Source organism: Dreissena polymorpha, chromosome 7, assembly GCF_020536995.1.
Source record: "Dreissena polymorpha isolate Duluth1 chromosome 7, UMN_Dpol_1.0, whole genome shotgun sequence".
Lineage (NCBI taxonomy): Eukaryota > Metazoa > Mollusca > Bivalvia > Myida > Dreissenidae > Dreissena > Dreissena polymorpha.
Window position 1 is genome coordinate 81860955 of NC_068361.1, and position 12500 is coordinate 81873454.

General features: G+C 35.1%; 1 protein-coding gene across 1 annotated transcript; it reads left to right on the forward strand.

Annotated features, from left to right (window-relative positions):
- The first annotated feature begins 3483 nt into the window (after nt 1–3483).
- Nucleotides 3484–9790, forward strand: LOC127839873 (uncharacterized). The gene is made up of 5 exons (XM_052368263.1): nt 3484–3509; nt 3714–3738; nt 6042–6066; nt 6342–7093; nt 7818–9790. The coding sequence occupies exons 1-5, from the start codon at nt 3484–3486 to the stop codon at nt 9579–9581; spliced, it is 2592 nt and encodes an 863-aa protein (XP_052224223.1). The 3' UTR covers nt 9582–9790.
- Nucleotides 9791–12500: the final 2710 nt, after the last annotated feature.

Genomic DNA, 12500 nt, shown 5'->3' on the forward strand with positions numbered 1-12500 from the left:
TGCATATTTTATAATTCTGACAGCATTTATAAACTGTGTTCATGCAAGCATGAACACGGTTTCATTTTTTGAGTATTTAAACAAGAGGACCATGATGGCCCTGTATCGCTCCACTGCTGAAAAAAAGGCTGAAACAAATTTCTCTGCATGTGCAAATACTTAAATATAGGCCCTATTTAAGCACATGTACACTTTTGTGACCTTCTGGGCTGGGTCAAATTTAACCCCAGGGGCATAATTTGAGCAAACTTTGTAGAGGACTACTATATCTCACTACATACAAAATGTGGTAGCCCTAGGTCCTAGAGTAAAGGACAATAATATTTTTAAAGTTTTCACAAAATAAGCAAGATATAAGCGTATATAATGTTCAATTTTGTGACCTGCGGGTCAGGATCAAATTTGACCCAAAGGGCATAATTTGAACAAAATTGGTAGAGGACTATAAGATGTTACTGCATACCAAATTTGGTAGCCATAGTCCAAATGGTTTTCAACAAGAAGATTTTTTAAAGATTTCACAAAATAGGCGCTTTATAAGCGTATATTCAATTTTGTGTCTCCCCCCCCCCCGGGGCAGGGTCAAAGTTGACCCCAGAGGCATTATTTGAACAAGTTTGGTAGAGGTTTATTAGATGTCACTACATACCAAATTTGGTAGCCCTAGACCCAATGGTTATGGACGGGAGATTTTGAAAGTTTTCACAAAATAGGCCTTATATAAGCAAATTTTCAATTTTGTGACCCCCAGGGCAGAGTCAAATTTGACCCCAGGGGCATATTTTGAACAAATTTGAAAGATGTTCTCCCCAGGAACATTCCTAAGAAATTTCATCAGAATTGGACCAGTAGTTTAGGACAAGAAGATGTTTAAAGAAAAAATTAATGCACGGACGCACGATGGACACAGGACCTATGGCCAGTGGAGCTAAAAATCAAATTAAACATTTAGTTTTGATTTTAAATTAGTTTTTATATGCAAGTGTCTATTTCACTTATAAATTAAAACAGCATATTATTCATTATTGAAAAGATTATTCCAAGCTTGATGTCATATTTCAACTTTGCATAGTGTAGTTAATTGAACCTTGTATTGAACTGTATGGGCAGCTATATTTTTTAATTTATGTATATTGTATTATACAAAATGCATTATTTCTACCACAAGTAGACCATATAAGGCCTACTGCTACTAAATAGGCACTGGTATGAATTTGACACTGTTTTTGATGCTTATACAAAACTTCAATTATTACTTCACTTTAGTATATTAAATATTTTCAAGTTTTTGTTCAACATTTTCGCAAAAAAAAGAGTGTCTTAGTGCATTTGAAAATATACTTAAAACAAACTAAAAATGCATTTTAACATACCTTTTTCCTGGTAAAGTGTATTTGGGATGAAAAAATACACTTGAAGAGTATTAATGCTGGAAAAATGCAGAAAAAAATACATTTGTTTCTGTTAGAATTGTGTCTTGTCTGCATTTTTGAGTGTATTAAATGCACATCATATGCAGATAAATACAATGCCAATACTGTTACATGTATTGTAATGGACATAAAATGCACTTGTTCTTGTAATTAAATGCTTTAGTGAATTGAAATAACCTTTTATAACGTTTTAACAATTAATAATACCTTTTTATATAAATTTTCTTTTGAAATGTGACACTTAAATGATTTTTGCACAACTAGTAAGAGATATAATTTGTGCTCATAATGCTTTATCATTACACTATATAATATCATTTGTTGTATGAAAATTACCCGTAAAATTCATGTGAAAGCTCAAGAGATCAATAGCAGCGTGCTATACCCTGCTCCTTTTTACATGACTTGATGGTATTTAGTCCCCAATTCTACATGGCTAAGGGAAAATTAATGTGAAGATTTGACAAATAAGTCTTAACTGGGATCCAATAGGCAGACTTTCATATTACATGTATTTAATTTAAATCATAATCTGAATTGCTCTTTGGCAAATCTTCGTTGGTCACAGTGTTCAACTGAATTTTGTTCACTTTGTAGTGATTATATTTTCTTTATTTATCAGACAACATCTTTCTTCAAAAGTTTAACATGATTGCTTGGTTAATTTAGAAACAAGATCAATGCATCATAACATAAAATGAAAAAATGTGTAATAGTAAAAATGGCAGCAAAAAACACCAGATTATCTGCCTTAAATCTGAGACGATATGTTGATGTATTGGAATTTCTCATAAATAATGTGTCCCATAGTTGTATTATTGTATAGTCGCATATATGAGTGGTGTCAATGTCACAATACCAATTAACCCTATACCACTTAGATACGTATTTTGACACATTTGTTGTTCCATAGAAAGTTTAATTCAATTAAATACCTTTATTACTTAATACAAGTTTGAAAGGCTTCATTTCTAACCCTAAGATACTGATGAGCAGCAAACAGCATAAAACCTGAACAGACTGTGAGTTACTTGCAGGCTGTTCTGGTTTTATGCCGGTTGAAAAGCCATTTTCACTTGTCTTCTTATGGGGGAAAGTGTTAAAGCCTATAATTTACTAAAACAATTTGAAGTTTGATGTATGTTTTTTCAAGATCTGTTATATATATTTATAATTATATATATATATATATATATATATATATATATATATATATATTCACACATATGGCCAGTTACGGGGTCTCTGATTTAGAAATAGGTTATGGGGTTCCCACTTTAAATACATGTATCTCCATACCCTTTTTTATCCGATATAAACACGAATTAAGGTATATAGGGGTACCTACTATTATTATTGTATATAAATACGTCATTTATTTAACGTCTTATACAAGGAAATATATAGCGAACTTATTTGCGAGGTATATACAATTTCAATTTCAGACCTAGTTGTGGTTTTCGATTTAAGACCTTATTGTGAGATTTGATTGCATTACCTCCCCTACACCCCCCTCATAGTAATTAAAGGAGCCTAGATTGCGGGGTTGTATATAGACCCCGTTTTTTATATGGACCTCGTAAGTACAGTCTGAAAACTACAGAGACCGCGTAACTGGCACTATGTATTGGTATATATATATATATATATATATATATATATATATATATTGTTGAAAAGTTAACATGCAATAAGTTTACTGTAATTAAGTGACAAATAGTTTTACTGATTTGGTTGAATGCATATATGCAGGTATATCATGGTTTGTGCAGAGGACAGTAGCAAAAACAAGAGCTGTCTCCGTAGAATGACATACGCCCCCGATAAACGCTTTAATAGAAGTTATGAACATTTTTCAAAACCTAAACCCTGACCCTAAGTTCAAGGTCAAAGGGGTCAAAATGTGTGTGTGTATGGGAAGGCCTTGTCCATATACACATGCATATCAAATATGAATGTTACATCTGAAGCGACATAGAAGTTATGAGCATTTTTTCAAAACCTAAATGCAAAGTGTGACGGATAGACAGACGGATAGTGCGATCACTATATGCCCTCCTTTGGGGACATAAAAATGTGTTTCACGTTGTTTTGGTAAATAAGTAATGTACAAACATGTAGTTAAAAGAACAGAATCATCAATTATAAAGTTATTGATTATAAAGTGTTGCTGGCATATTTGATGCATTCATCTAGCTATAAGAAGGTCCCTGTTTTATCCCCACTGGCACCGAGTGAGGGTTCTCAAAATCTTTAAACAATTTGAATAACTACATATAGGGTCGAGAGCCTTGTTGATATGGGGGCTAAACACCTGAAATCAAAGCGACCCAGGTTTAAGGCCGAGGCAAAATAAATAAACCCAGAGGCCGCATGAGCCTGCTATACTCTGAACAAGTATTGTTTCTTCTCAGAAAACTGGCTTAAGTGTCTTACTAAGCTTTAGACTTTGAGTTTCAGTGCAATCTATCTAAAATAAATCGGTCAAATTAAATAATAATTTGTAAAAAATAAACATTCTGCACAAATTCAATTATTTACTTTACCTGTGTGCATGAATCATTTCAGTCTTGATGGTTAGTGAACTATGTCAAAAGCACCATAGCTATGAAACACTTGTATTTTGAATATTGCAATGTTCCACAGAAATGATGCTGATGATAATTCTACACGATGATGAATTACTAGATATATTTCTAAATTCCGTTTCCACCAACAATTCGGTTATTCCACTACCAGTTAAAATGCTTCGTACACAGTTGAAAATAACACTATTCCACTCAACAACCATGACACATGTACTCAATTTTTCAACTTTTCGCAATTAAAATTGTCTCCTACTGTTATTGTTGTTGTTGTAGTTTTGAAAGTAGTTCGAAAGATGGCGACCATTAACCCAGAGATTGATTTATGAAATAAATCGTCTGCTGATCCAGAGTGATCGGTAAAGTGCGAGCAGACGAGGTGTAAATACGTTAAAAACTAAAGCTTAAAGACTAAAAAGTTAGATCGCAACATCTTTAAATTTTGTGAATAAATGTGTTTCTGATTGATAACAACGACAACTTACCAGAATATTGCTCATGATCACACGTAAAACTTCTTTCTGAGAGCGCATGGAAAATGCGTCACGAATTCTGACAAATAAACAGTAGGGTGTCGTTATTGAAATACCGCGAGAATACTGGAAGAATAGAGATGCCAACTATAATGTTTAAAACAAATAATTTTTTAACAAGCGTTTGTGATTTGTCAGGATAATAATAACAATAAGATATCGAAAAGATCCAAAAAAATAAATTCGACAGAAATCTGAGATTCGGCAATATATTTAAGACGGGTTATGTTCACGTAAATTGTGTTTGGTAAAGACTGTCACTATATGTAGTGAACCAGTCTTCGGCTTATACCCACTGAAGATGAGTATTCAGTGGAGATAATTGAGTAATGACTTAATTCTGGAACGGTTGCGAAGAAAAACAAATAATGCGACAATATTAAGTGCGATTCGCTACACAATTATGATGTCATTGATATATTTTTTCCTGAGGTATGTATTTACATGTGATTTAGCATATGTCAAAGTGTTTTTGATTTGTTCAAGGACATAAATAGCATCGCGAAAATATATGTCGCGTGGCAATTTTTTTTAAACGCATCCTATGTGGTATTCTTATGTAATTTTATGTCTAAATGTCCATATGTATGAACGGTCAACTCCCGCTTCGCGGGCTTTTGCCCGTATTATTTAAACAGCATAATTTCGTCTTTGTGTATTGAATTAATTACGAGTAACTCGATTTCTGTGTGTTTTAACAAGATGGAATTTTTTCGCGCGTGATGCTTACCATATTACATATTTTAACACAAAATACTCGAAAACTAGATATTTTAGAAACATTTCAACGAATGCTGATAAATAGATAAATAGAATAATAGGTTGGTGACGTAGATGGAGAATGGTTATCTGGCTCGTCGGAGGATCTTATCGGGTGAGCCAAAATTCCTCCGACTTGCCAGATAACCATTCTCCATCCACGTCACCAACCTATTATTCTCTATGTATTGCGCCCTGGCATTAAAGTGACTGTCCAAGAGATTAAAACGTCGTTCGACGCAAATCGATATTTTGGGAAACTACGAGGATTGCTTATATAGCTAAAAATACCTCCACATTTGACGTGAGCGTTGATGGTCGAGTGGTAAAGTCGGGAGACATTTTACTCCAAGCTTCCATGACTCTAGGGGTCAGTGGTTCGAGTCCTGTGGGGCTTAACGTTTTTTCTTCTTTTTTTAAAATTGTATTCTTATTTTTTACTGGAGATTTTTAGTTCAAATGTTTAAATTTATCAATATAAAGCATTAAAGCATATATTGACAAGCTTTAGTTAATGCCAAAATCTGTTGGACGGCCCCTTTAAGTGAAACTCTAGTTGTAAAAAGACGTCTGTGTAAGGTCTTATAAATCTCCAAATAAAGTAGGTATAGTTAGGATCGATATTTTTAAGTAACTGTCTTCTTGCGTAAGTATTGCGCTATTTAAGTACTTTAAATATAACATAACAATATCAAGAAAGTAAATATGAGAAATCATTTAAATGTTCTAAGGAGGGACATTTTAGGGTACCTCGTGGTAACCGTTTATTCTAAGAGTCGTATATGCAATTAGTATTTCCATATTTTCTAATAAAAATTTCCAGTTGTAATGGGTGCAATGAATTCGTTGGATACATTCTAGTTACAACGGCGTAATTGTTAGGTAGGAAAACAGTGAAGGGAATAGGTTAATAATCAAAATTGGAAACAGTAAATTATGTGACGTTAAGTGAACCAGCGACATGTTGTAATGCATGAAAACTAGTTTAACAAATAATAATTATTAATTCTGTGTATTATGTTCTTCCACAGATGCAAACTATTTTTCATGTGAAATGGCCCAGATGCGAAAAGGAGGCAGATTTTTCCAAGCCGAGAACCACTTTTACATGCGTTCAAAGTGCCATCCGGACTATGCGAAAACCGGATCGAGCTCAGAAGTAATTTCTTTGTGTGAAATCAGGACCGAAAACAAGTTGGAGATACACGTCCCCGTCCTTGACACTATAACAAATGTCACCTACGCAAACAAATATTGTGCGCAATGTAATTTCGTGACTGACACAGATGGTACCTTCCCAGCCAAAGGTAGTAATTTAGTGTATTGGGATTCTGGTTTACAGTGCACAGACGCCAACGAAGTGTCCTCTATGTTGGTAGCGTCTAACCAAGGCTTTATAAAAGCGATCTTGCAGACAGAGACATGCAATGTTATATTCAAACCGAAACCAGTCTACAAAGTGCACACATCTGCATGCCCTGGTTTCGAAATCGACAAAAGTAATGCCACTGGTAACAAAACTACATATGACCCTTGGTTAGAAAAGGCAAGCGGAGATTACACGTCTACTTTTAACACAAAATTTAAAAATGTGTTTTGTTTTCTATGCAACAAGGTTTACACCTTCCTCATAGATTCATACTTTTGCCGTCCTCTATTAGGAAACGGACAGAACGTGTTTCCCGAGTTTTCCTCGTTGTTAGCGTTCACACCAGATGAAAGGAAACCGCCCACTTCCCAGCCGACCGGCTGCTCGTTTGAACAGGTTTTCGACGAACACGAGGTAATAAATAAACCATGTAATAAATGATCCGTACTCCGTGAAAAAGGGGTTGAATGCATGTGCGTAAAGTGTTATCCTAGATCAGGAACGACACTTACCGCTTAAACTTGATTTCTGCTAAGATGAGACTTTCTGTTAACGAAATATATCATAAAGGCGGAAAGTGTCGTCCATGATTAGCCTGTACGGACTGCACAGGCGAATCTGGGACGGCACTTCACGCACATGCATTAAACCCCGTTTTCACAGAGCACGTTTTAAAGATATACATTTACTTTTTTGCTGATATAAAGTACGATCTTAAGTGTTATACATGTTATATAAGATATAATGTGTAAACGCATAAACAAAGTACCGGTACTTTGAATTGCTTAGTCGTTGTTAATCTCTTTACGTTCTTACACAGCTGGTTTCACGAACACTGAGATTTAAAAAGCTTTCCGAATGGAAAAGGATTGATATTAATTAACGAGCTGGTTTCGGCATCCGTTTTATGTTAAAGGTATATTTTTTTACTTATGCGACATAACATGCAATTTTCTCGTTTATACATGTGTATAATAAATATTCACATGAAATATATTTCTAAAACAAGCATTACTTTGTTTGACCATTTCCTTTTTAGAATGAATTTGTAGTTGTACCAGATTTAAAATCCGTGATTCAAGGTATGCATTGAGCTCGTATTAATGGTTTTCCATATTTTTCCATATTTGTATTTCAGGAAATCTACCGAGACATATTCTGTCGCTTTCCAAAGCGATTCAATGGCGGCGAATGTGTGAACGCAGTGGACACGCTTGATGGGGTGTCATATAAATTATATCTAAAATTCACACCCCAAACACCATTAAGTATTGGCCGTCTTGAAGAATTTGTGGTTTTGCTTGAAAACAAGATTACAGAAATGTTACAGATTTGGGAACTGTATAACGCTGTATACAGTTTTGGAATACTCTACAATTTAACTGAGAGCATTATCGCTCCATCTGTGTTATCAACTGCACAAACATTGCTACATGATAAACTTACAATATTCCTATCAACAATGTCTACGCCTCTACCCAGCACTGCTCCCCAACCAAGTCGTATGCCTGGTTTAGTACCAACTATTAGAGACAATGAAAGGACATCTACGGTAGCGGCACCGTCAGAATCAATCGAATATTTTCTTGTGAGGATAGAAATGAATTTAAATCATGAACATTCATACCCAGAGTACATCGTTACCTTATTGGACAAGGCACTTGAGTTTGACGAAACAAGCATGGTTATAGCATCTAAATCATCTCGTTTTAATGTTACATTCAATGTTGAATTCGTAGATTTCTCAATTTCAGACTACTCTAATGAATTTGAAATCAAGATGTTCGATCCAGTTTCTGGCATACTCTTGAGAAAAGCTTTAACTTTATTTAATCCTACATCAGTCAAAGCCACGACCACCAGTACTGTTCTCACTGCGAGATTCAATTGCCCACTCGTAGTTTTAAATTCAACTGAAATAAATCCCATTGAAAATAATGCATTGAGACTCAAAAACGGCGCAATAATTGATAGTAAATACGTTAATTACGGAAAACACAGGCTAACCAACGAAACGTTTGAAGTATGTTGGGAAATGTATAAAACATCTGTTAACGGTAGTAAGACTAGACAAAATGATCGTTCAACAGATCGCAAACCCGTGACTGCGACAGGCATACTGAGTCTTGCATGCATGATCATCTCGGTAACGTGTCTCTTGATTACCTTGGTAACCTATTTCTTGTTCAATGAACTACGCACACAGCCAGGAATTAACAACATGGGACTATCGATCAGTTTGATAATCGCTCAGGTTTTATTCCAGTTTGGTAAAGAACAACATGCCAATGTTCCTTCTTGGGCGTGTGAGTTAATCGGGGCGCTCGTGCATTTCTTCTGGCTCCTCGTAATCTTCTGGATGAATATCTGTTGTTTGCACATGTTCCGTGCGTTCACCACCATGCAAGCTAGTTCATTCAAACAAAGCTACGTTTGGAAAACATGCGTATACACTGTATACACCTTTGTCGGATCTCTGCTATTTGTAGCAATCAACATTACTGTGACCGTCGTCAATACAAGCAATGCCGATGTAGGTTATGGAGAGGGCAAGTGTTACATTTCTATGCTGGAAATGGTGGGATATACCTTTTCTCTCCCTGTTCTTCTTATAATTCTGTCGAATCTTGCCATGTTTTGCATAGTTATTGTCAAAATTAAAAGGAACCCCACTGTTCAAAGTTCAGCCAAATCAAAACGCAATTACTTGACAATATTTGCAAAGCTTTCCACGTTGACCGGCCTTTCTTGGATTTTTGGCTTCATCTACACATACACGGGGTTGCCAGTGTTTGAATATTTGTTTATCATTTTATCTAATGGGCAAGGTGTGTTCATATTCATTTCCTTTGTTTGCAGCAAGCGTGTGTATACCTTATACAAAATGAAATTATGTACCTAGACATCGGGGAGGAATAAATTGCACCAGTCGTCAATACCTATGACACTAACGAAGGAAAATAGAGCTATGTCGTCAGTATCTAGAATACAAACAGAAATCGATGTATAGATAAAACTGTCGATAACAGTTATGTTCGATGTCAAACGTACGATTCCGATTAATTGGTGTTTTGTATCTGAAATTTGATAATAAGTATTGTAATTGATATTACCACGAGGGAACGAATACAGTATTTGGAATAAAGATTACAAGTTTTTCAGAAGAAAATGCTCTTGCTTTTTTAATTGTCTATTTAATTGTTCAGTGCACAACGCTCTTAAATGATATTTATATTATATATCTTTTGCATTATTTCTTTTTTCTGCATTATTTCACTGTCAATATAAGCCACTCTCTGAGACAAAGGGACTTAATGTATGTGCGTAAAGTGTCATCCGAGGTTAGCCTATCAAGACGAGTCTTTCTTTAAACAAAAGAAGAGTCTTCATTTAAACACAAACTACAATACAAGCGGAAAGTGTCATCACTGATTAGCCTGTGAGGAATACAAAAGAATAATCTAGGACGACACTTAAAACTAATGCAATAAACCCGCTTTTCACAGAGCGATGCTTTTATACAAACACAACATTAAGTCCACGAAAGAGCGCGAGCGTTCGTGTCATCAAGTTGATCACGTTGTGCGACAACCGCAGTTAACATTTGAGTCGAGATCTGTGAAAAGGGGGTTTAATGCATATGCGTAAAGTGTTTCCCTTGTAATTGTTGTTGTTTTTACGTTTAAAGGAGGTCATTGTATCACGAAAACCCGATTTAGGCGAACAGTGTCGTCGCTAATAAGTCTGCGCGAACAGTGTCGTCGCTAATAAGTCTGCGCGAACAGTGTCGTCGCTAATAAGTCTGCGCGAACAGTGTCGTCGCTAATAAGTCTGCGCGGACAGTGTCGTCGCTAATTAGTCTGCGCGGACAGTACATCTGGGACGATACTTCACACACGGGCTTTTTGTACTGTGTTTTCAGAGCGCGACTCATATTGTTTCTCAAGAGTTAAACCTCAAAGAATATTTAAAAAAATACTTTATTGTGGTACTTACAATTTAATATTGTTTTCACAGATCTGAATACAAATAATATAAAACAATTTACTTTGAAACAAATTGTTATGTTTTCTCTATATCCTTCTCACCAACTGGTTTGCGACCACCATACGGCGATTAAGAGCTTGATTTTACAATTTGTGCCATATGACTGCAAGTTTTTTTCTTTGCTTTTTACGCATAAACATATATTATTGCCGCATAAGCAAAATCTAGCTCTATCATTAACGTATGTAGACCTAAGTTAACGCAAAAGTCAAACATCGCATACGTCACACAAATTTGAAAATTACATTTTGTTAGTATAACCACTTGTATTTTAACATATCATAAACACCATGTATAGTTTTCAAATCAAAGATACATGGATGTTTGTGATTAAATATTTATTTTTAAAACTCATAATACCTAATATAGAATATTCATATATAAAAAGATATAAAGAGTGTATCATGCACGTCACATTTTTCTTCAGCAAAATATTTACAATATAGTATTAGTAAATTTCTCCTTAGTTTAAACATATTTATTTCGAATAATACATAGTTTTGAATTTAATTGCATACACCATTAATACTATTTATACATTCTAATGGTATTACAGCGAACGACGCGGTCTTATATAGGTCTTCTCCCTTTTTGTCTCCTTCGTACCCCGATTTGAATTACATGTGTACTTATGCAGCGAGCATAAAACAAGTAGTGTTGATGCCAATAGAGGTTCATCTGCTATCTTGTTCGGAATACTTGCATTCAGCTTTTCATTTCTAAGACTTGGTCCTGCGATTCATTTAATATAACGTAACTCACTACGATAATGCTGGATTAAAAATAAGTTTTGAAACAAAGATCAATCTATTTCGCATGGATATTCGCAGCATAACATATCAGAACATGTTTTACTTATTTATTTAAATTTTACTTGCTATGCAATAAGTTGAGTGCATTTTATTTAAATTCATATTTTTTTTTCATTATTGTATACATCATTATTTAATTCCTTACATGTTTCTTAAATCTTCCCAGCTCCTTTAAATCAACAAATACAATTAACTAAATATACAAAGGGTAAATCAAATTAAGAATTGTTATTTCCGTACACCAGCTTAATATTTAAAAAAAACACATCGATGGTATTTTCTTGCATATATGATCTTGCAAGAATAATATGCTAGTGAAATCGTTAAGAATTATATGAGACGCGTTCTGAGAAAATGGGGCTTAATACATGTGCGTAAAGTGTCGTCCCAGATTAGCCTGTGCAGTCCGCACAGGCTAATCAGGGACGACATTTTTTTAATGGTATTTTTAGTTTCCAGGAAGTCCCACCCTATCGAAAATCACGTTTAGGCGGAAAGTGTCGTCCCTGATTTGCCTGTGCGGACTGCACAGGCTAATTTGTGACGACACTTAACGCACATGTCTTATGTCCAGTTTTCTCAGAACGCGACTCATATGTACAAGCCCAAAACTATTTGTCGATACACGCCTTTAAAGAGGGTTCGACCCACGCCTATACAAATGCGCACTATTTATAAAACTAATAAAAGAACAGTGCACATTAAGGTCGGATTGCCCATCGTGCACTGGGCTGTTATCTCTTTGGGTAGCCGGGATAAATATGACCTACTTTAGCTCAAAATTAAAGTTTGGCGAGGACCCACATTGGATAAAATCGTGTAAATAGCAAAACTAGTATATTCTATCTGCTACTTGTGCTCAAATGGCCATAGGTCATTGACGGCTCGGGTACTACTGACATGTTACTCGGATACTCTTAAAAATACTTAAATGTAGCCCGGGTAAGGACAACATACTTAAA